The sequence below is a fragment of the Anas platyrhynchos genome, chromosome 1 (assembly GCF_047663525.1).
Source record: "Anas platyrhynchos isolate ZD024472 breed Pekin duck chromosome 1, IASCAAS_PekinDuck_T2T, whole genome shotgun sequence".
Taxonomy (NCBI): Eukaryota; Metazoa; Chordata; class Aves; order Anseriformes; family Anatidae; genus Anas; species Anas platyrhynchos.
The window spans coordinates 49,627,896-49,647,924 of NC_092587.1; the positions used below are offsets into that span (position 1 = coordinate 49,627,896).

Below are 20,029 nucleotides of genomic sequence, written 5' to 3' on the forward strand. Positions count from 1 at the left end.
ACTTCAGTCCAGTGTGAGGAAACTTTTCTGTAGCCCCCGCCGGGCTGAGACCAAAACCCAGACAGCGTGGCCACAACCCCCCATCTCCCCACCCCCCCGCCAGACACCTTTACCCAGACAGACCTCCCAAGGGCTGAAAGAGCTACCCAGACCCTCAGTTGCAGGGAACTCCAGTACCCGGAGGTCCCTCATCAGCCTGAAGGCAGAGCTGGGTGTTGTGGGTGCAAGTGTGACCAGATAGATGATCTCTCTGAGCAAGTTTCCAGGCTGGGATAGGAGCTCAGCAGGCTGTGATGCATCCAGCAATCTGAGCAAGAGATCGATGTGTGGTGTCATGCGCTGGCACAGGCTGAGCCTTAAGTCCTTGCCTTAAGTCCTCCCAAGGGGGTGGTAAAGTAGCTTCCAACCTCAAACCAGCAAAAATGCAAGACTCACAAGACAAGGGAGGCTGGACCCTTGTCTCTGCTCAGAGGAGAATGAGGAATCTTCCCCTTGCCTCTGAATTGCCCCTGCACAACAGATATGATGCTCTGGAGCTCAGAAAAGAAGAGGTTGTCAATAACAACGTTAATGGTCAAGACTCAGGAAAGGGCAACTGCAAAAAGGTAGACCAGCAAACAACTTGTTTAGGAACCAGTGTCACAACAACAACAACAACTGAAAAAAAAAAAAAAAAAAGAAAAAAAAAGACAGAGAGTGTTTGTAATTGATTAGAGTATCGTCTCTGAGAGGCACCTATTTGCCTCCCAGACAACCTCTCAAGAGAGGTTTGCTGCCTGCCTGAGGCCAATTTCATGACATCACAAAGAGGCTCCAAAACATCAAAAGAGAGTTTATGTCCCTTGGAAAGATGCTGAAGGGAGCACAAGTAGTGTTATCCTCAGTTCTCCAAGTTGGAGACTGGGACCCAGGGAGGAGACAGCATATGGATCAGGTGAATGATTGGCTGCGTAGCTGGTGCTATGTTCAGGGTTTTGGGTTCTGTGATCTCAGGTGTGTTTTTGAGAGATTGGACATGCTGACTCTGGAAGGGGAGCACCCAACCAAGAGGGACATGTGAATGTGTGTGCATATATATACTGTACGTTTATATTTTTTCCCCAACCCTTAATTCCCCTTCTTCCAGGAATTTGCCCATCACGTTAAGTTTGAATTTTACTCTAGTGATGTTTTGGGAGTGAAAACAACTCAACAGATTTATTAGAATGGATTTTGCCTGTTACCTATTTGCCCTATTATCATCACCATTCAGGATTGTATTACCTTTACATTACTACAGTAATTTAAGAATTGTTGGTAAGGTCTTAAAATATTTTCCATGGCTATAGCTGTATGCAAATAATCTATTTCATGCTTTTTTTTCTCTATTATTATAGAAGAATGTTATTTATTTATTTATTCATAAATCTGAAAAATTATTTCCTGGATTAATTGTGTGTGCTTATCTTCTACATGAAGAAATAACTTATAAGCATTTATTTTTATAGACAATTTTCTCTAAAAGAAAATTATAACAAAACAGCTTTCTTTACCAGATCCATATTATAGAACGTCAAAACATAAAATCTGGAATCCCAGTAATGATGATGATGATGAAGAAAACATTTTTCTTCCACTTGTATCTTCACCTATTCCACACTTTGGATAAATCTAATCAAGATCCTTTCCTCATATGAGAAATATCTGAGGTGTGAATTCAAATGGAGTAGTTAAGTAAGTAACTGTTATAGACCAGCACTCTTTGAGTTACTTAAAAAGCAAAATCCTTTCAGTAACTGTTAGATCATTTTAAAATGTTTTTGTTTTTTGTTTTTTTTTTTTTACCAAATAAATTCATCCAGCCACCAAAAAATAAGAATAAAAAAAGAGCATTCCACACAGACAAGCTCATCTCTCTGTGTATATATAGGAGAGAATTAAAAAAAAAAAATAAAAAGACATTGTCATTTTCAATAAAGATGAGATAAAACATTGCGAAAGACTGTTAAAGTTCTCATGTGTGAATATGATGTGAATATGTAATGTGAATATGTCCAGTGTCAGGAGAATTCCCTTGACTCCTAATGAAGATTTAAACTAAATTGCTCTTGTGCCCTTAAAATATATAACAGGTTTTTAGATACACACAAAACAAAACCAAAACGACAATAATCACACACACACAAAAACAAACAAACAAACAAACAAACAAAAAACATCACTACCAACACACTGCATGTTGTGTTGTTGAAATCGGGAAACCTCTTTTTCTTGATTTATGCTTTGTGCAAGGATGGACCCTGCCAATACATTCTAAAAAACATTTTAAAATGCAAGTATAACTATGGAGCTGAGTCCTATGCACTTGAGGAGATAGACCCTCAGCATGAAATGACAGCAGAGCAGGTTTACTGAGAACTTTCTCATCTCACGTGACAGACATTTAAAGATCTTGCATGTCTAGCATGCACTGTTCAGAAGTAGGTGAAACCATGTGTTTTATAGGAGGTAAGAATTTTGAAGGCTTTCTGAAAATATGACAGGTTAAAGAATAAATTTATTTAAGGGTGGAGGTGAAGGGAGAAAATGAGAAAAGCTGTAATATCATTTATAATATCATTGCAATTAGAAAAAGCTTCTAACACTGAATAGAGAAGGAAGGCAAACTGCCCCTAACACTGAATAGAGAAGGAAGGCAAACTGCCCCTATCCTCTCTTTTGAAAAATGAAGTGTGAGTTGGACCACTAGCCTAGAGGTCTAGGGGCCAGTGGGAAATGAGCTCTAGAAAAAAGATATTTTCAGCACTGAGAAAATGCTGAGGGATGAAGATTTGCACACTCTCCTGACAGGTTTGGATTAAACCTCTGCTGCTCAGAAAGAATTATGTCTTAGATCAGCTACAGTCCTGCAATGATTTATCCTATTTTGGGATCCAAGCTTGCTAGTTCAGCCATCTCAAAGCGCTGGCAGAGGAAATCAGGGCTATCTGCACCTATCTTCTTGCCCAAGACATGCTTGTGAATACTTGGTACCGAGTGTCAAAGTGCTTCTACTGCAGTGTAAACAGGAAACACTTTGAAATAAAAATTTTCATAGCCAGAATTGTAATAGATATGATATAGATTTTTTTTTTTTTTTTTTTTTTTTTTTTTTTTAGTATAAATACAAACGTGTTTATGTCTTGGTTATTGAAGATTTTTAGATAGATCCTCAATGAGCATGTCAAACATATGACTTCTACTAAGACAAACCTGTTAGCTGATGGGAAACAAAGTGATAGTTTATGATAACTGCATTTACATTTGCATCTTTTCTGTATCAATATATTAAAATGAATAATAATTGTGTATGTTCCTTAGATCTTTGTGTGCTCAGAAACAATAAAAGAAATGGGAGAGAGACAAAACTTTTGGATGAGGATCAGACCACATTTCCAAAAAATGTGTTCAATAGTTTTAAAAAGCAATCCTGGAAACTCTTTCCAGGACCTCATCTTATTTTTAAACATACTCTACATTCTTTGGTATTGTTATTGCTCAACTGCAGTCTTAGAATTACTTTCACTCTTTTTCCCTCGTAGTCTCTAAAAGAAGAACCTGAAAAAAAAATTCTTTCTTTAAATGTAACAAATTATTTCAACAACCAGATTTTTCATATTTCCTGAATGACAGAATAAAGTTTCGTTTTCCATATCTTCTTGATTCACACCTATCTTCTTATTGTAAGTATTATTATAACATAAAGAAATATATTTGATTATAGATATTGTAGCAAACTGCATCTTATTGGCCCACAAGCTAGATGGCATGGAAACTAGAAAAGAAAGGGAAAGATCTAAATATCCTTCTCTAAATTCATATTACCTACAATAGTGATTCAGTCCAAAGTTTTGCAAGGCTTTCACTACTATCTCCGATATTTATAAAAAGGCATTACTTGCATCTTCAGAAACACTGAATTCTACTTCAAACTTTCATTTACTTCAAGTACTCTCCCATGAACTGAAGCAGTAACTCAGCATATATGACTATAATAGTGCGTACATCTGTTCTAACTTCACCGAGCTGGCTCTTTAAAAGTTCACTATTTCTTTATTTAATCTGCAGTGGGAATTTCTTAATGAAAAGAAAGTGGCAAAATATTTCAGCAAGAAAATAAATGTACTACTTCAGAAAGCTTATTTTCACTCTTGCATTTTCAGTAAGATTATAACCTCCAAAACCAGGCAATTTTAATATCTTAGTTTGCATTGTTCTGTACAGAATAATTTCACAAGCAAAATATGTCAGTTTGCAATAGGCATAATTACTTTCACAAGAGCATCTCCAATTTAAACATATGTATTATTATTATTATTATTATTATTATTATTATTATTATTATTATTATTATTATTATTTTAGCTCAGGGTGTTTTAAGGAAGTATGAAATTAGAGTGAACCTGCTAGGTCAGAAAATTTTATTCTTTATTATCACAGGCAGCATCTAATGCACTCACTTTCAAAATTGTTCATGGCTTTTGTTTGGGGGGTTTGTTGTGATTTTTTTGTTTTCTGAAAGACAGTCACAAATATATTGTTCTGAGAGTCCGCTTTTTGCCTTATTTCCAGACTGAGTTTGTTAATAGTTTTCTCCTTTTTATTCTTGTACAAACATTGGCTTTTAGCCTAAATGGTAGTTTTCCTTTTTTTTTTATTTTTTTTTCTTCCAGTTTTTAACCTCCTACTTAGTATGTTGATAACCACATTCCCGTTTGACTTGTTTAGCTTCAGACAACATGTTCTACCTCTTATCTAGAAGATAAGACTCCTGCTTTCCCTATTCACCCAGCAGAGATTTTCTGTATTTGTCTTGGTTTGTATTTATCAACCTTGGACATAGGTAATCAAAAGTAAGTTAATATTCCAGATGAGCATCAACAGTATCTTTGTAGTAGAAACAACTCTGTTTCTACTGGAGATAGCTTCACCACATTCACCTTATTTTCTGGCTAAATTACAGAAGTCATTTATGCTGCTGTGTAGGAAATTTCCAGAGTCGTTTTTTTTGTTTGTTTGTTTTAAGAACAAACCTCCAGATTTCAACAGAATTTTGATACCAGCACCAGAGCACGTCATTATCTATTATTGAATTGTATCCCATTTTTACTAATCCAGACCTAATAAGTGATTTTATACAGCATCTTATCCTGTCCTGACAGCACGTACAAATTTATATTGTCAACTGGTACAATCAGCATTTTCACTGTATTTCTACCAGGACTATTAATTGACAATTGGACAAGATTGAACAAGTTGAGTAGCAAGTTCTTATTAACTTTTCTGCTAACTACTGTGCTGCTGTATATTCCAGGGCTGCCTGTGGCTGTTTTCCCTTCGGATGGCTTTTATTGGCTCTCCAATAACTCTATTACTTCTTAACTGTAATTTAGCTAGTATTTTCTCCAGAGATTAATTGCAGAAAGACAGTATCAAGAATTTTCTTCACCTGTTAAATCAACTATTAAATAGTGTCTTAATCTACACAGAACTTTATGTTTTACAAACACAACATATTTAATACACACTCCATATATTTAATTTATCCTTTTGTCTTAGTGCAACTCTGCCTTCAAGAAAAATCTGTCCTTTGCAAACCAGACTTCAGAAATCGGCCTACTTCATATTTCCCATATTTCCATTTAATTGAACATAAATCAGTTTGTAGTTTTTTTTTCTTCTCCTGCAAAGTTTATTTTGTCAGCAAGATGCTTTAAATTAATTAATTAATTATTTATTTATTTTTTATTTAATTAACTAATCTCACCCTTTGCAGGTTCACAGCCTATTTAACCAACAAATTTCCAGCCAGATGTACACAGATATGCAAGACTTACCACATTATTAGTATTTGATCTCTAGTCTCTATCTGTGAAGTTCCATAACATTTATCTGTCCAAAAGCATTGTAGACAAGATCTTCATCTGTATTTATATCCACAACTGAGATTAGGATGGATTTTTTTTTTTTTTTTTTGATATATGTTACTCCAGTCAATTTTTTTCTTCTTTTTTTCTCTAGTGATTTTGAAGTTAATAGTAATGTTTCTTATGGCATGAGTCAGAACAAAAGCCCATTTAACTTCCTGGGCAGTTTCTGACTGTATCTACTGCCAACTGTCTAGACAAAAAGTTTAGGAAGAAGTTCAGGAATATAGCAAGTATGCATTTTTGCTCTAGGTATATCCTACCAGGTTTTGGTAATAGGAAGATCCTAAAACAGAAATTGAACCTATTACTTTGTGTTTAATGGCATTTCAAAGATCTTTGCTCTCATCAGTACCTCTGCTTTGCTCCAAAAAATGATTTGCTTCAGCTCTGCTGAAACAGGTGGCCAGCACAGTCCTGGGTGTGCAAGGATGTGACAGCTGAAGAGCCTGTGACCTGGCAAAGGGTGATGTGCCTCTGAACGGCATGACTATACACAAATAGTAATGATGAGAAGAGTGGAGTATGGAAGCGTGCAAGAAAAGTGCACACTTCCATAAACCAAGAAGGCAATGTATGAAGTAACTGTAAGGTGCATGTTGGTGCACAAAATAATGCAAGTAAAACCACAGAACAGAATGAGAGTAACCAGAGTTGGAGGCCCAACCCCCTCCTCAAAGCAGAAATAACTTCAAAGTATGACCTGGCTGATCATATCTAACTCCTGGAAAGTTTTGAAATCTCCAAAACATGGAGACCTCAGAACTCCACTTTAGTGATTGTTCTTGAAGAACTTTTTTTTTTTTTTTTTCTTCTTACATTTAATTAGAATTTTCCTTGTTGCAGCTTGTGCCCATTACATTTGCTCTGCAACACAGAGGAGAATCTGGCTGCAGCTTCAGTGCAACTACCTACAGAGAGTTGAAGATTGCAATAAAATGTCCCTGTAGTCTTGTCTTTATGAAAACCAAACCCAGCTTCTTCAGCCTCTGTTCACATCATATGTTACAGCCCCCAGCCACACTGGGTACATGGCAGAATTCCTTTTAAGAGCAGCCACCCCAAATTAGACTGTAGCATATGTAACCCACTTTCAGACTCCAAAAGTGAATGCTTAGAGAAAGAAGAAAAGTGAAAAGCAAGTTAGAAGTGATATTTCTGTGATACATATTCAAGTTCCTAGAAATCTGTGGAGTAAACAGCTCTTGATACAGTAGTTGTAACTTTGAGTTAAAAAGTTTTAGATGATTATTTTTGCTCTTAAACCTTTCCTGTCTGTGATATTCTGAAAGTGGCCTTCACAGCAATTTCACTGTTTGCTGCAATTATACACATAGGCTTTTCAGTATATAAGTAAAACAATCCTAAATTACATTAAAAAACAAAACCAAAACTTTGAGTATGGGATTTGACATTTTTTTTTCTCATTATGCAGTTGAAGAAAACAAATTCTGATCAAGAAACCTACAGGCAGGGAGGGATGTTAAACCATATTGTAAAAATCTTCATATTTCAAAAGAATTAAGAAGCTTTGTATGATTTTAGATGCTTTATTGACAGTTGCCAACATATAATGGAAGCAATGGTTTTATTTATTTTAAAATTTAGATCATTACATACTTTTATGATGATGATCTCAGGTCAGAGGCTGTATCTGCTAGCAACGTTACTAAGAGCATTGCAATTTATCCTGTCACATGGAGAACATGGATTAGACAGGTACTTAAGATTTATATTCTTACTTGGCTGAACTGTAGCAAAGTTGTTACTACAACTTCAAGGAAAACTAACTGTAAAGAGCTAAACACCGGACGGAAATATGGAATGATGCCTCCTAATTTCATCCTTATCCATACATCAGCTATTGTATCATGATCTTCTTGCAATCTTGTTGACTCTACCTCTGCTCCTCCATTTAACAAGATGGACCAAGTACAAAGATAACAAGTACAAAGGTAACAGCTTTCACCTCTGAAGTGGTAACAGGATTGCAGACAAACAATAGCACAAACAGTTGCTGCCCCTGGAAGCAAAGTGGTAACTGCTACCTCCTCAAAATACTGCCAGACCTTGGGCAGTAAACAAACCAAACCACAAGATATAACATAGCTGACCATTTCATGATTTATGTGACTGCTCCATAATAGGTAATAACCTGAAACAGTAATTTGGTCATCACTGCCTGAAGATGTTTTTCTACATTGCTGTTCCAAAAAGCAATGATAATAGCTTTCAATAATAAAGAGAAATGAGCACTCCTCCTAGCAAAAGTTGAAACGACAACATTCCAGTTCTTTAGCAAAGACTTACATATGTGATTTTATAAATATATATATTTAAAACAACAACAACAAAAGCAGAACACTGAAGATGTTTATCAGTGATAAATACATGAAGACTTTAAAACCTTCAGTTAGCTCCTCTCTTTTTTTCTTTTTTGTCTTTACAGCCTCTGTCCTGAAGTACTGGCAGTGTGAGAAAGTACCAATGCCAGGGAAATGAAAGAATATAAGAGAACAAAAATAGTAACTAAAAGTATCCGAGAAATAGTCTGTTACCTCACTTCAACCTAACATTCAGTCCCTTTATAGCATTTCATTTTGAACTGAAGAAGCAACAGCATATAATAAAAACAACTACATGACGGGTTTTTTAAACTTTGAAGTTGAGATGGTTTGTAGTTAGGGTAGAGAATCCCTAGGTATTAAGTATACTTTATGCATATAGAATTTGTCTTGTGTTTGTAAACTGAATGATCAGTTTACAAGAAACAAAAAGCTGCTGGAAAGAAGAGGAAAAGGTCCTGCAGACAGGGCAAGAACAAAACAAAGGTGAAGAAGAAAGATGATCAAAAGAAAGTAAATGAAATCTTATGAATTTAAACTAACACAAATAACTGAAACATCCTTGGAAAACCTTAAAGAATCATTTAAATTTCTCAATTGAAATTAAAATCTTTGTAATTTCTTTGTTTCTTTTATCTTTGTACAATGCACAATGTCATATTTTAACAAAACTCTTTCATGCATATGGATCAGAATTAAATTACTCCAAAACATTTTTTAAAAAATGTTTTCATGAACATTTTTGCAAATTAATTCTCTTGCTATATCTGTAGAAACAGATGAATGAATTTCCTGAGTATTAAGCTCCAAATATCTCCTTTTGCCTGTTTTATTTGCTTGTAGTTTTGCAGAATAAATAGTTAAGTGCTTATGTACAGAACTGAAGAAAAAACAGCATTGCAGACATGAAACTATTCAACTGTTTGAAAATTGTTCAAGGCAAAAATCTTCTTGATAAACTTTTTTTTTTTTTTTTTTTTTTTTTTTTAACCAAGACCATAGTTCTGCATAATTTCTGAGCACAGCAGTTAAAACATGCCTTTTATAATACTTATTGGATATCAATTACACTTAACACTTCTTATAAATTGGCTTCCTCACTTCCACCCGCTACAGCTTTCAGGTGTGCTGAACAACATAAATCAGGCTGTCTTTATCTGCTAAGGAGGAGGCACATGTTTAACACAGAATCATACAACAGGAAGGGACCTCAAAGGTCGTCTAGTTCCAATTCCCCTGCCGTAGGCACCAGGCACCATACATCTACATATAAACTGCCATACCTTGCCAAATGAGATGCGTGATTTCTGGTAGCCTATAAGTGAAACATACAGTGTGCCCAAACAAACAAGCAAGGCTCTGTTATTCAACTGAAGGCTGAGGAAAGGTAAAAACTGATCCCCTTGTGAAAGCATCAGCTGTCGTGAACTTGCTTTTAGTACTGGCAAGTTAGTACTACAGCATCCTGCTTTAATGGTGATCATGTACAACAAAAATGTAGGACTGGGTTAACAATTGCAAACCAAATAAAGGTGAGAATATGTTCAAGATGGTATTTTAAAAATCAAAAATTATTACTTCTACATTTGGTAAGACATCCTGTAATTGTTGTATTTTCCTCCTCCACCTACTCTCATTGTGTGTGGATGAATACACATGAATTAAAAATACCTTGCTACGTGTATTTAAGACAATATGCTGGTAACTACACGCAAGGAACAAAAGTATATGCTGAATAGGTGTAGGAAATCTGAACAAGTTGCTTTATTTTAATGATTACTTATATTCTATCCAGAATCCTTCAGGCTTCACATTTGTAAAAGTTTCATCTCAGAAAAGACTCAGAATTAATGACCTCATATAAAGCTTATTTTATCCACCCCCCCAAAAAAGAATAAAAAATATACCTATTTGTCTGTATTGTCAACCTACCAGTTACTACAGTTCCTGCCAGCACAGCCCCTTTCACTCATTAGCATATGTAGATTTTCCCACATCAAGGTGTAGTCTCACACAAAGCCCCAAAGACCCACACATTATATTTCTTTCTTTCTGCTCACATCTGAAAAAGACAGCTCACCCAAATAAGCATGTAACCTCCAAACCTTCTGTAAAACTTGTTAGTGCCTCTGTATGGACATTTTATCAAAGCCGTAACTCTTTCCTAGCTCAAGAAAGTTAGAGTATATTACAGTCTTCCCATCCAAGAATAATTATGTAGAAGGTTCTTTTTGTTGTTGTTGTTTTGTTTTTCATTTTTTTTTTCTCTTATTTTGTTTTGACAGAGACAGGTGTATGGTTTTCCATTTTTTTTTTCCCCCGTGTGTTTGTGAAAGACACATACATGCTGTGTGCAAACCACTGGTTTGTAGAAGGGGACTATCAGACCACAAAAAGTAGTTTGCAAGTTTTTGAAATAATACTGGTTACTGGTTTTGCTTCCACTTACCGAATACTATAAAAATAATTTGGTATTTATCTTTTTTTTTTTTTTTTTAATTGAATGTAGCATATGAATACATGTAAACTACCAAGCTATGCTATTTTGATCACAAATAGGAGTGGTTTACTTACCTTTTTTGTAAGCTAAGTTGGAGGTTTGGGGGGACAGGCTCTTCTTGCTCAGCTGAAACACGAAGAGTGCATGAAACATGAAGAGTGCTAAAGCTTTGTATGTAGAGGAAGTGAGGTGAAGGATGGGTGAAAGGAGAAGTGTCTTCCAGCCTTTCCATTTCCAGGCTTTTTTTTCCTATGCAAAGCAGGATTCCAAGGATGAAGGTCAAAGAGGCACAATTTTGGTTACATGGCATAGGCTGAAGCAGGTCCTTCAAGGAGGAGCAGGTTCTGCTGCAGCAGCTCTATGCATTTGGCTAGGCAGAGGTGGATGATCACAGAACCTCTGCACAAAAAAGTCCCTGACACATACACTTGCCCAATATGGGACCCTTCCTTGTGCCTTTGTGGGATGCAAACTATGCAAGAGCCCGGGGCGGGCTGCTAACTTCCCAGAATTGTTTTGATCTCCATTGGGCCTTTCCAAATGAAATTTCAGGAAGAAACAAATGCCACAAGCCTGCATGCTCAGCCTTTAGCTCTGTACCCTGGAAGCAGGCACGTGGGCAGCTTTACATTTATGTAGAAGGTACAGTTTGCTATTGAAAAAACCTCATCTGACACTGAAGCAGCAGAAGACTGAACTGTTGCATATAAAAAGCTGCTCTCAGTGAGTCTTAGTCTTGTGATGTGAAGAAGGGGAATCTGCTTGGATGCTGGGCTGGACAGCCTATATGTACAGTGCCAAAATGTTTCAGCAGCTTTTGAAGCACTTAACTTCTGCAACTGACAACACCCACTGAGAAAGCAGGTCCATGCTTTGTTCTGAAGTCCCATTAAATGGGAAGCCGCCTCAGTATCCCACAGGCCCTATTCAGCCTAGCTATTTTTGGTAAACGAAAAAGGCAGAGTAATAACATACTTTTGTCAGTGTTTCATGTTGATTTAGGAGCAACATGGTGACAACAGTCCTGTAGCTCCAGGAAAACAAAGAATGTGCATCTCTTGCATCCTACGGGCAAAGAGAACCTTGTCTCTTCAGAGCAGGAGGCTTGTGAGTCTGTCTGGTTCATACCAGAAGGCTGGTGGGGAATGAGGATCTGGATGAGAAGTTGCTATAGGCTACATAGGCATTTTTTCACAGGTTGAATCCAAGACTCACCTAAGATTTCAGTGCATCATCTTCCTTTTAAATGTATTGAAATTACATTGTTTCAAAATAAGGTACAATTCTGTAAGCCTCTGCAACTGAGCAGAAAACAAAATCTTCACATTTCAAAGTCCATGGCAACATACACGTACCACATTTTCTTGCTTTCCTTATATGTAACCCTCCATCTACACCAATCTTTCTATCTTTATTCCCGTCTTGACTTTTTCTCTTCCAGTATTGCCAAACCAAGGGGCAAACAGCAGTACACACTGAAAGGAATTTATCTCCCACTCCATTCTTTGTGAATTCAATCTGCAACACTTTGCACATGCCTGTTTGTAGGGAAATGTTTTTATTATTAATAATAACCAGCTATTTCCCTTCAGAGATGATAAAACTCAATGCACTAAAAGAAACCAGATTTGAATGAACATAAAATTTGACTTTTGTTGTTGTTGCTGTTTGTTTTTAGCAGTTACACAGCTTCAACTTACTGTAACATTCTTCCTGTGAGTTTAAAATGGTTGACACACCCTAAAATAGGATAAATACAATTTGGCATATTGACAGTAGTCAAAATACTTACTTTTACTACAGTTTTTAGAAGAAACAAAGGGTACATATAACCTGGTAAGAGAATGGAAGACCTACCACTGGCATACTCTAGTTTATTCCAGTCTGATGACTTTATTTAAAACTGATGGCACATCTGAGTGTCAGTAAATCTAACAACTCTTGCAAGTCTCTGAAGAGCAGCTACCTGTATGGTATGGCCAATATTAGAGCAGAGTGACAGCAGCTCAACTGCTGAACCTGAGAGCATGCCTCTTCAGCTCTCAGATTTACAGACTGAATGATAACAGCGTGGCAACTGGATTCTAGACTCTTAATAGTAAAACCAAAACAAAAACAGAATTTTGGCCTGCATAGCCAGACAGAAAGTACCTTTTCTTGCTACGCAGTTCCTTCCACTTTCAAATGAATGTTCCTTTGTATCACCCAGAACAATGACTAATTCATTTGTAAAACAAAGGTCAGGAGGGAAAATTTAATATGCAATTTAGTGTTTCTATACAGCTCCACATAACTATTCTGGCTACAAGTATCCAAGTTATGCACAGATTAAGATAAAGCAGCAATTTTCAAGGTGCGGTCAATGGATTCCTGGTGTTACAGTGAACACTAAAACCTATGTATAAGGAATGGCTGCACACCAGGTACCTGGTTATGTCCACAAATTTTAGATCATGTTTTTAAAAATCCATACAGTCTTTTCCTAGTTATTAACATACAAGCAATTGTTGTGGTAACATTACAAATGATACATAATAATGAAAAGGTCCCTGCAAAGCCTTCAGACATTTAAGAACCCTCCCACTAAGATAAACATTACATCTTACAGCTGGATTACTGCCAGAGGCAGAAAGCTGAGTAGTTACAGAAAGGACTATGGTTAAACAGGGTTGCTAAGGAATACTTCTACATCGTGAAATAAGATAAAACATGGAGAGTAAGAGTTAGATTTAATGATTAAGTTATTAAGGAACCCATCTCTTATACTTCTTTCTCCACCCAGCTCTTCTATTCTTTCTCATAATTAAGGGAGTCATCATACTTCAGTAATAGGTAATATATTTAAACAAAAATATATGCATAGCACAAGGGTAAAAGCAACACTGAAAATACAAACAAATAATTTCATGTAGGAAATAAAAATTATGCATTAGTGGATAAGTGTAAATGGGAATATTTTAGTAGTCGAAATAAATATTTAATAAAAACCACACACCCATAACAAAGTATCAAAACAACAGAACTTAGTATTTGGAAGCACACTATCCACATTTCCTTGTGTTAAACGTTTCTAAAATTCAGTGGCTTAATTATTATCACATTGTTCTAAGCAATCACTGCTTAAATCAATGTTGTGAAAAGTCATGAGACTTAAAATAGTGTTCCAACAATGAAGCCGATTTACTATAAACAAGGAAGAATTTCCCAGACAAAAGAGTCAATCCACAGTCACCCATACAAAGTTGACAAGGACTACTGCATAGCATATCGGTTGCTGTACCAAAAGTGCATTTGTCAGCATTCAACGAACTGGGGAAAGAGTGAAAAAACATGTTTTTTGTTTCTTTCCCCCATATATATACTTTAAAAAACAACCAGATGTTTGATAGCTGAAGAAAAAACATGTTTTCTTTAAAAGTAAAGCATAGACTAAAGGTCTTACAAGCACCATAAGATTTCTATTCGGTAAAACAGTACAAACCATTAGCACTGTAAGTAAAGAACAATTAAAAGGTTATCATATCATTCCTTATTTAGAACACAATTGAAAATTTTAGTGTGCTGCTGCATCATCCTATGGTCTAACACATACATACAACAACCAGTGGCATTTTACTGACTTTGATAAGCTCTCTAAACAAATAACACAAAGAAAAATGCTTTTCCACGTAGAGCAAACAAAGGTCTAGAAAGATTTAAACTGTTGATGTGTAAAATGGAAATGTAGAAAACATTAACCCAAACAGATTTTTATGTGGAAAAGCAGCAGTGTCTGGCTTATCCTATCAGTTCACCACTCATTTTTTTCATGGATTCCTTGAAAGTAACCTTCCTGAATATCCCTGACTTACAATGATTTTTGAGTACTATTTTCTCAAATAAGATTCTGCATTTAAGATTATTCTCAACCCATTACTCTTTAATCCCCATCTATACCCCACATCGTATTTAATTTGTAGTTCTCACATAAAGCATTGCAATGACTTTCACTGCTTGCCAAATGATATGAAGTCAACATTTTTTATACGTCCAAAGCACTGAAACCATCTTCGAGTTGGGCCATATTAAACACCTAAAAATAGCACTCCTCCTGTACTCTTTTGTGACATGATAAAGACTATTCACCATTTAATATACGTTCAATCTCTTCTAGTCTTTTCAAAGCAGCAACTCTCTTTTTCTCAATATCTTTGATTTCTTTTGTAGATTTTTTGGGAGTCTCTTCTTCCATATTGTTTTTCTCTGTTCGTTTCTTATTTTTTGATTGTCCTTTTTTGTTATCAGCTATCATTTGGGAGGTTTTCTGCTCATTTTTTACTTCTTTCAAATTTTGAAATGATTTTTTTTTTTCTTCTGCAGCAGTAGTTGCAGTCCCATCTGCCGGAAGTGATGACTGTTCTGTAGCACTAAGTGATGCAATTTTACTTCTAACTATGTTCAGATGACGCTGAATATACTCCTCATGAGGTGCCAGAGCTAGAGTTTCAACCAAACATTTTTCTGCTTTTATTAAGTCCCGTTCTTCAAAGTAAACTACACAAAGATTATGTTTTCCTTGTACATTGTTGGGATCCAGTTCCAAAATTTTTTCAAAGCACTGTTTTGCTCCAACTATATCTTTCTTTTGGTTCATAAGGATATCTCCTTTCAAAATGAGACCTTTGGTATGATCAGGATAGTATTTCAGTAGGTCTTCCAGGACAGGCAAAGCCATCAATTCTTTTGATGTCTGAGAATAAAGCAATGCCAAATTGAACAAAGCACTTCGGAAGTTTGGCTGTAACCTTATGGCTTTCTTCATCCATGCCTCTGCCTCCACATCTTTTTTGTCATCCATTGCCAGCATACCCAAATTGAAGTAGCCATTTGCGTCCTGTGGTTCTTCTTTCACATAATTTAACAGTCTTTGTTTAGCTTCGGGTCTAAGCCGAGCATCACCTAAATGACAAAAAATGCATTTAGATTTATACTGAACTATTTTTAGGCCAGGCCAGTAAAATGCTAATTCTTACACAAATTAAAATGTAACTTCTGTGAAAATTAAAAGGGTTTAAAATATTACTTTTTATTTGTGCAGTGTAGCAGCAAAAGTAAATGACATTTACATCCTTTACAGGACAAAACTACTTACAGCTGACTTGTCTCCAAAGTTAGCATCATTATCCTATTATCTGTTAAATTATATTTAGATTCGGTACAACAGATACAAAAGGCGTCTCTACAAGTTTAACAGAGGTTATTTTCATGTATGAGTGAGCAACTGGAATGCAGAGAAGTTGTCAGTTCTGACAAATCACCTCTCATAGAAGCAAAAAGAAGACTTCATTTTGTTAAAGACATATTGAAAAGAATACTGATACGAGATTACATAGGGTGATATCTGATTTAGCCAGGCTATAATACCTTATCATGTCAAAACAAAATCTGCAACTCATTTTGTTTTGCATCAGGTTGTTTAAAAAGTATAAAAATAATTTTGTCTGATAATAGCAGGAATCCTAGCTTGTAGTCTGTGCTACTTTAGTTAATATTTCAGTGAATATATTTTAATAAAGAATTCCAGGCATAGACTTACTGAAGGATGGGGGATTAGGGAGCTGATTTTAACCTCCTCCTTCCACCTTCCTGCCTGTACCTTCTTCCAGTATGGGTTACTCAAAACTAGAAAACTAACACTTCTGCTCTTTTGAAGCCCCTTGTGCTACTTCAGACAAGAAACAAGGTGTTTCTTGTACTACTTAATTTGGAAAGAGATGAAGAACAAGAACAATCCATTTGGATCAGCTCCAATCAACTCTATTATCTCTTGGTAGGATGGTAAATTACCCCTAAGAAAAAGGGAAACAAACCTTACTTGTCACTTCCTAATTACGTTTTGCGACAGCTTTTGTATGGTGACAGCCATATTTACCCATACAGGCAGAAGCTAAACATCTAAAATCAAAATCATGAAAATCCAGCTTGAATCATACTAATCAGAAATATTTCAGAGGAAACTGAAAACATTTACATGTCCCAAGACTAGACTTAAAACCCACAGAAGTCGATGATTTTTAATCAATGAGGAAAGGACAAAATCAATATACATGCAAAACTATATACATTCAAAATACTAATACAAATACTATCACTAATACAAAATATACATACAAAAATACTAATGTATTATACACACTTCACTATTTTATAGGTACAATTTTGAATAAGAGTTTTGTGTAACACTATTTTTATATGTATAAGATGTTCTATTGTAAACTAGTTTTAAATGTGCTAATCAGCTATAGTATATGTACACTTTGCATAAATTCCAAACACTACCAAAAAATGACAAAGACAACTATTACAAAAAACAGTTTCTTTGATGCTACAAACTTTCACTTTTCAAAAATAAACCAGTTCATTAAAAAAAGAGGTGATATGCATCCTCTAAATACATAATATTTATTTAAGGAGTAACTAACATACCAGATTCCTGCATTAGCAGGGCTGAGTTGAACAATGCTAATTTATGTGTTGGGTTGAGTTCTAGTGCTCGGTTAAAATTCTTCAGGGCTTCTGTTGGATCTTTCAGTTCAATGTAAACAATTGCCAAGTTGTACCACAGGTCTGCATTGGTTCTGTCTAGTTCTAGAGCTCTAAGGTAAGCTTCCTTAGCTTTCAGAGGCTTGTTCATTTTTAAAAGTAATTCTCCCCTGTTAAAGAATAAATTTAATCTTCAGCAATTTTTATTCATGTAAGTACAAAAATAATTAACATTTTTTCTGCCTTTTTTTTTTAAAGAAATTAATTTTCCTATAGAAAGTAGATGTGAAATACTAGTAATGATAGTTTTTTTTATTTAAAACAAAAAAAAAAACAAAAAAAAAAAAACAAGAAAGCACAAGATTTTGATTGTATACCATTCCCCAAAGCTTTCAGCTCTGAGAAGTTTACATACAGGAGATGTATAAGCAGAACAAAAGAACCCACATACAGGACTGTTATCAAGGACTCCTGATATTGGCTGTGTGACACTGCAAAAGCTGGAGTCTACACACCTCTGCACATCCCTAAGTCCCAGGAAGAATCATAATTAACAAAACAGTGGACAGAAGCCTCAAAACCCACAGTCATTTAGCCTCCTGTTTATGTGCTTCCCATTTCTTGCTTTTTCTGAACCATTTTCAACAAAAGAATAAAGAAAAACTCCATGATTCGGAGTAATCAGAAGTTTTTTAGTTCAAAACTAAACAAGGAGATTAGAAATCTGAGTTTGTTATTCATAAAGATGTCTAATGGAGGTGTCTTCCTATACAATGTTCAAATACACAGCATATGTGGAAACACTGTTTGAAGTAGGAATGTATAAAAACAAGACTTGTCATGAATAATTTATTATTGCCCCAAATTTTCATCATCTTATTTGAAAATAAATCAATTCCAGAAGCTAATGTAATTGTATGAACTAAACAGTGTTCACAGCACTGCAAATACCCAAATGTACATTCAAGAATATGTATCTTGAAAATTAGAAAATACCTGCTGATGTAAGCCTGCTTGAAATCTGGCCTCATACTAATTGCTTGTCGATATAATTGATCTGCTTCTTCAAGGCGAGATTCATTTGCTCGAATTAAGTTTGCAAGATTAATATAAACATTCAGGTGGTTAGGAGCAACTCTTGCTGCATACTTTTTACCTGGAATAATCTACCAGAAAGAATATATGTACCAAAAAAAAAAAAAAAAAAGAGTAAAAATATGAAAGACAATCAGTACAGAACTACTCTTCAGCCTGCTGCATTTGTTTTAGGGTACTACTGGACAGTCTAAAGTCACTTAACAATTATAAACAGCAACTCTTTCTCCAAGAAAAAAAACATAACATAATATTTTGTCTTCTTTGTTCTATGAACACGTGGAACATCACCTTAAATGGGGTACAAAAGTTACCAACTAAGCTCTGTTAGTACTTAACTTGGCTCATGCAAATAGCCATTAACAACCATCCAGATCTTGTAAAACTTTCCCCATTCATACAAAGAGTATTTCTTAAAGCCTAAAATGACATTCTATCAATCCTTTTTTTTTAAACCCTTCAGCTCAGCATAAGTACAATTTTACCATCCACTTACACAGCAGATGAAAAATTTACATGAAAGATGAAAATATATGGCATTAAAACCAACATACTGTCTACTAGGATCTTCATGCTGTTTCATGGTGCAAGCTTTTTAATGTTATACTCAAAGGACTACTGATTTTTCTTGTCAGTCTCATTTTGCCCTTAACATTTGTTACCTTGCCCCAAAAATATTCCTCTTCTTTTAAACAGCTGAAGTAATACTTACTAGGTATAAATATAATTTTACAAATGGTAAAGGTAACAGAGGACAGTTTTTTAGAAGTATTTTCAAAGATTTTTTTTTGTTGCAGCTGCCAACTGCCTTCTCCAACCTCCAACACTGCATTTCAGACTTCTCCTGTGGGCTCAGAAACTAATCATTATCGATTAGCTGAGCATTAAAGTATACCCACTGTGATTAGAAGCTGTAAGTGCACATTTGCAACTTGCTTATTTTGTATCCTCAATTTGAGCCATAAAAAAATCTAAAACAATATAAAAAGTAACTTAAAATATTTTTTAACAAAGAAGGTCCTCCAAGTTAGCATTTTTTAAAGTGCTATGATTGTATATCACCTTTTCTTTTAATAGATAGTTTGGGGGTAGGGGGAGCATATAGCAACATGCAGCTTCAACAAAAAAATAAGAAAGTTGTATCAAGAATGTAAGGTCTGAAAATGTTTCCTCCTATGGTGGTAGTTTCTAATTACCTGTGGCATCAATGATTTAGCAATCATATATGATTCTTCGGCTTCTTTAGTTTTGTTTAAGTTTTTGTAAGTTCTTCCTACATTCATGTGGGCACCAATATCATCTTAACAAAGAAAAGAGTGAAACTTCAAATACTTCATGCACTGAGTATCACAAAAAATATCTACGCTTGAGAGCAGCATTAAATACAGGTACTGCATAAAGACTAGCAAAAAAAAAACACAAAACAATTTAAATTATTTTTCACCTGAATTATGAAGCTAATAATTTAATCGTAAACCAAAAGATGCGTTATAAAGTTACTTGGGATAAGGTCAAAAATTATAGGTAAATTTTCCATGTATATGTCTTTAAGCTCTTGCTATAGTAGAGGCACATGAATTGAAAGTTGTTTATTAGCTTTCTAAAAAGGAAAAGGAAAGGTT

At 35.2% G+C, this 20,029-nt stretch overlaps 1 protein-coding gene and 1 long non-coding RNA gene across 6 annotated transcripts in view; one reads left to right on the forward strand and one right to left on the reverse strand.

The window, feature by feature from the left end:
* The first annotated feature begins 710 nt into the window (after positions 1-710).
* Positions 711-3,994, forward strand: LOC140002398 (uncharacterized). The gene is made up of 3 exons (XR_011808820.1): positions 711-934; positions 1,536-1,713; positions 3,561-3,994. It is a non-coding gene; the product is annotated as an uncharacterized lncRNA (long non-coding RNA).
* A 9,036-nt stretch (positions 3,995-13,030) lies between these two features.
* The window catches only part of TMTC3 (transmembrane O-mannosyltransferase targeting cadherins 3), a 36,276-nt gene continuing 29,277 nt past the window's right edge, over positions 13,031-20,029 (reverse strand). For all 5 annotated transcript variants that reach the window (XM_038173103.2, XM_038173104.2, XM_038173101.2 and 2 more), the window contains 4 exons: positions 19,604-19,707; positions 18,309-18,478; positions 17,256-17,482; positions 13,031-15,728 (listed from right to left, as the gene is read on the reverse strand). In XM_038173103.2, coding sequence (XP_038029031.1) covers positions 14,908-15,728; positions 17,256-17,482; positions 18,309-18,478; positions 19,604-19,707 — 1,322 coding nt within the window. In that variant the 3' untranslated portion in view covers positions 13,031-14,907. The remainder of the gene's footprint in view (positions 15,729-17,255; positions 17,483-18,308; positions 18,479-19,603; positions 19,708-20,029) is intronic.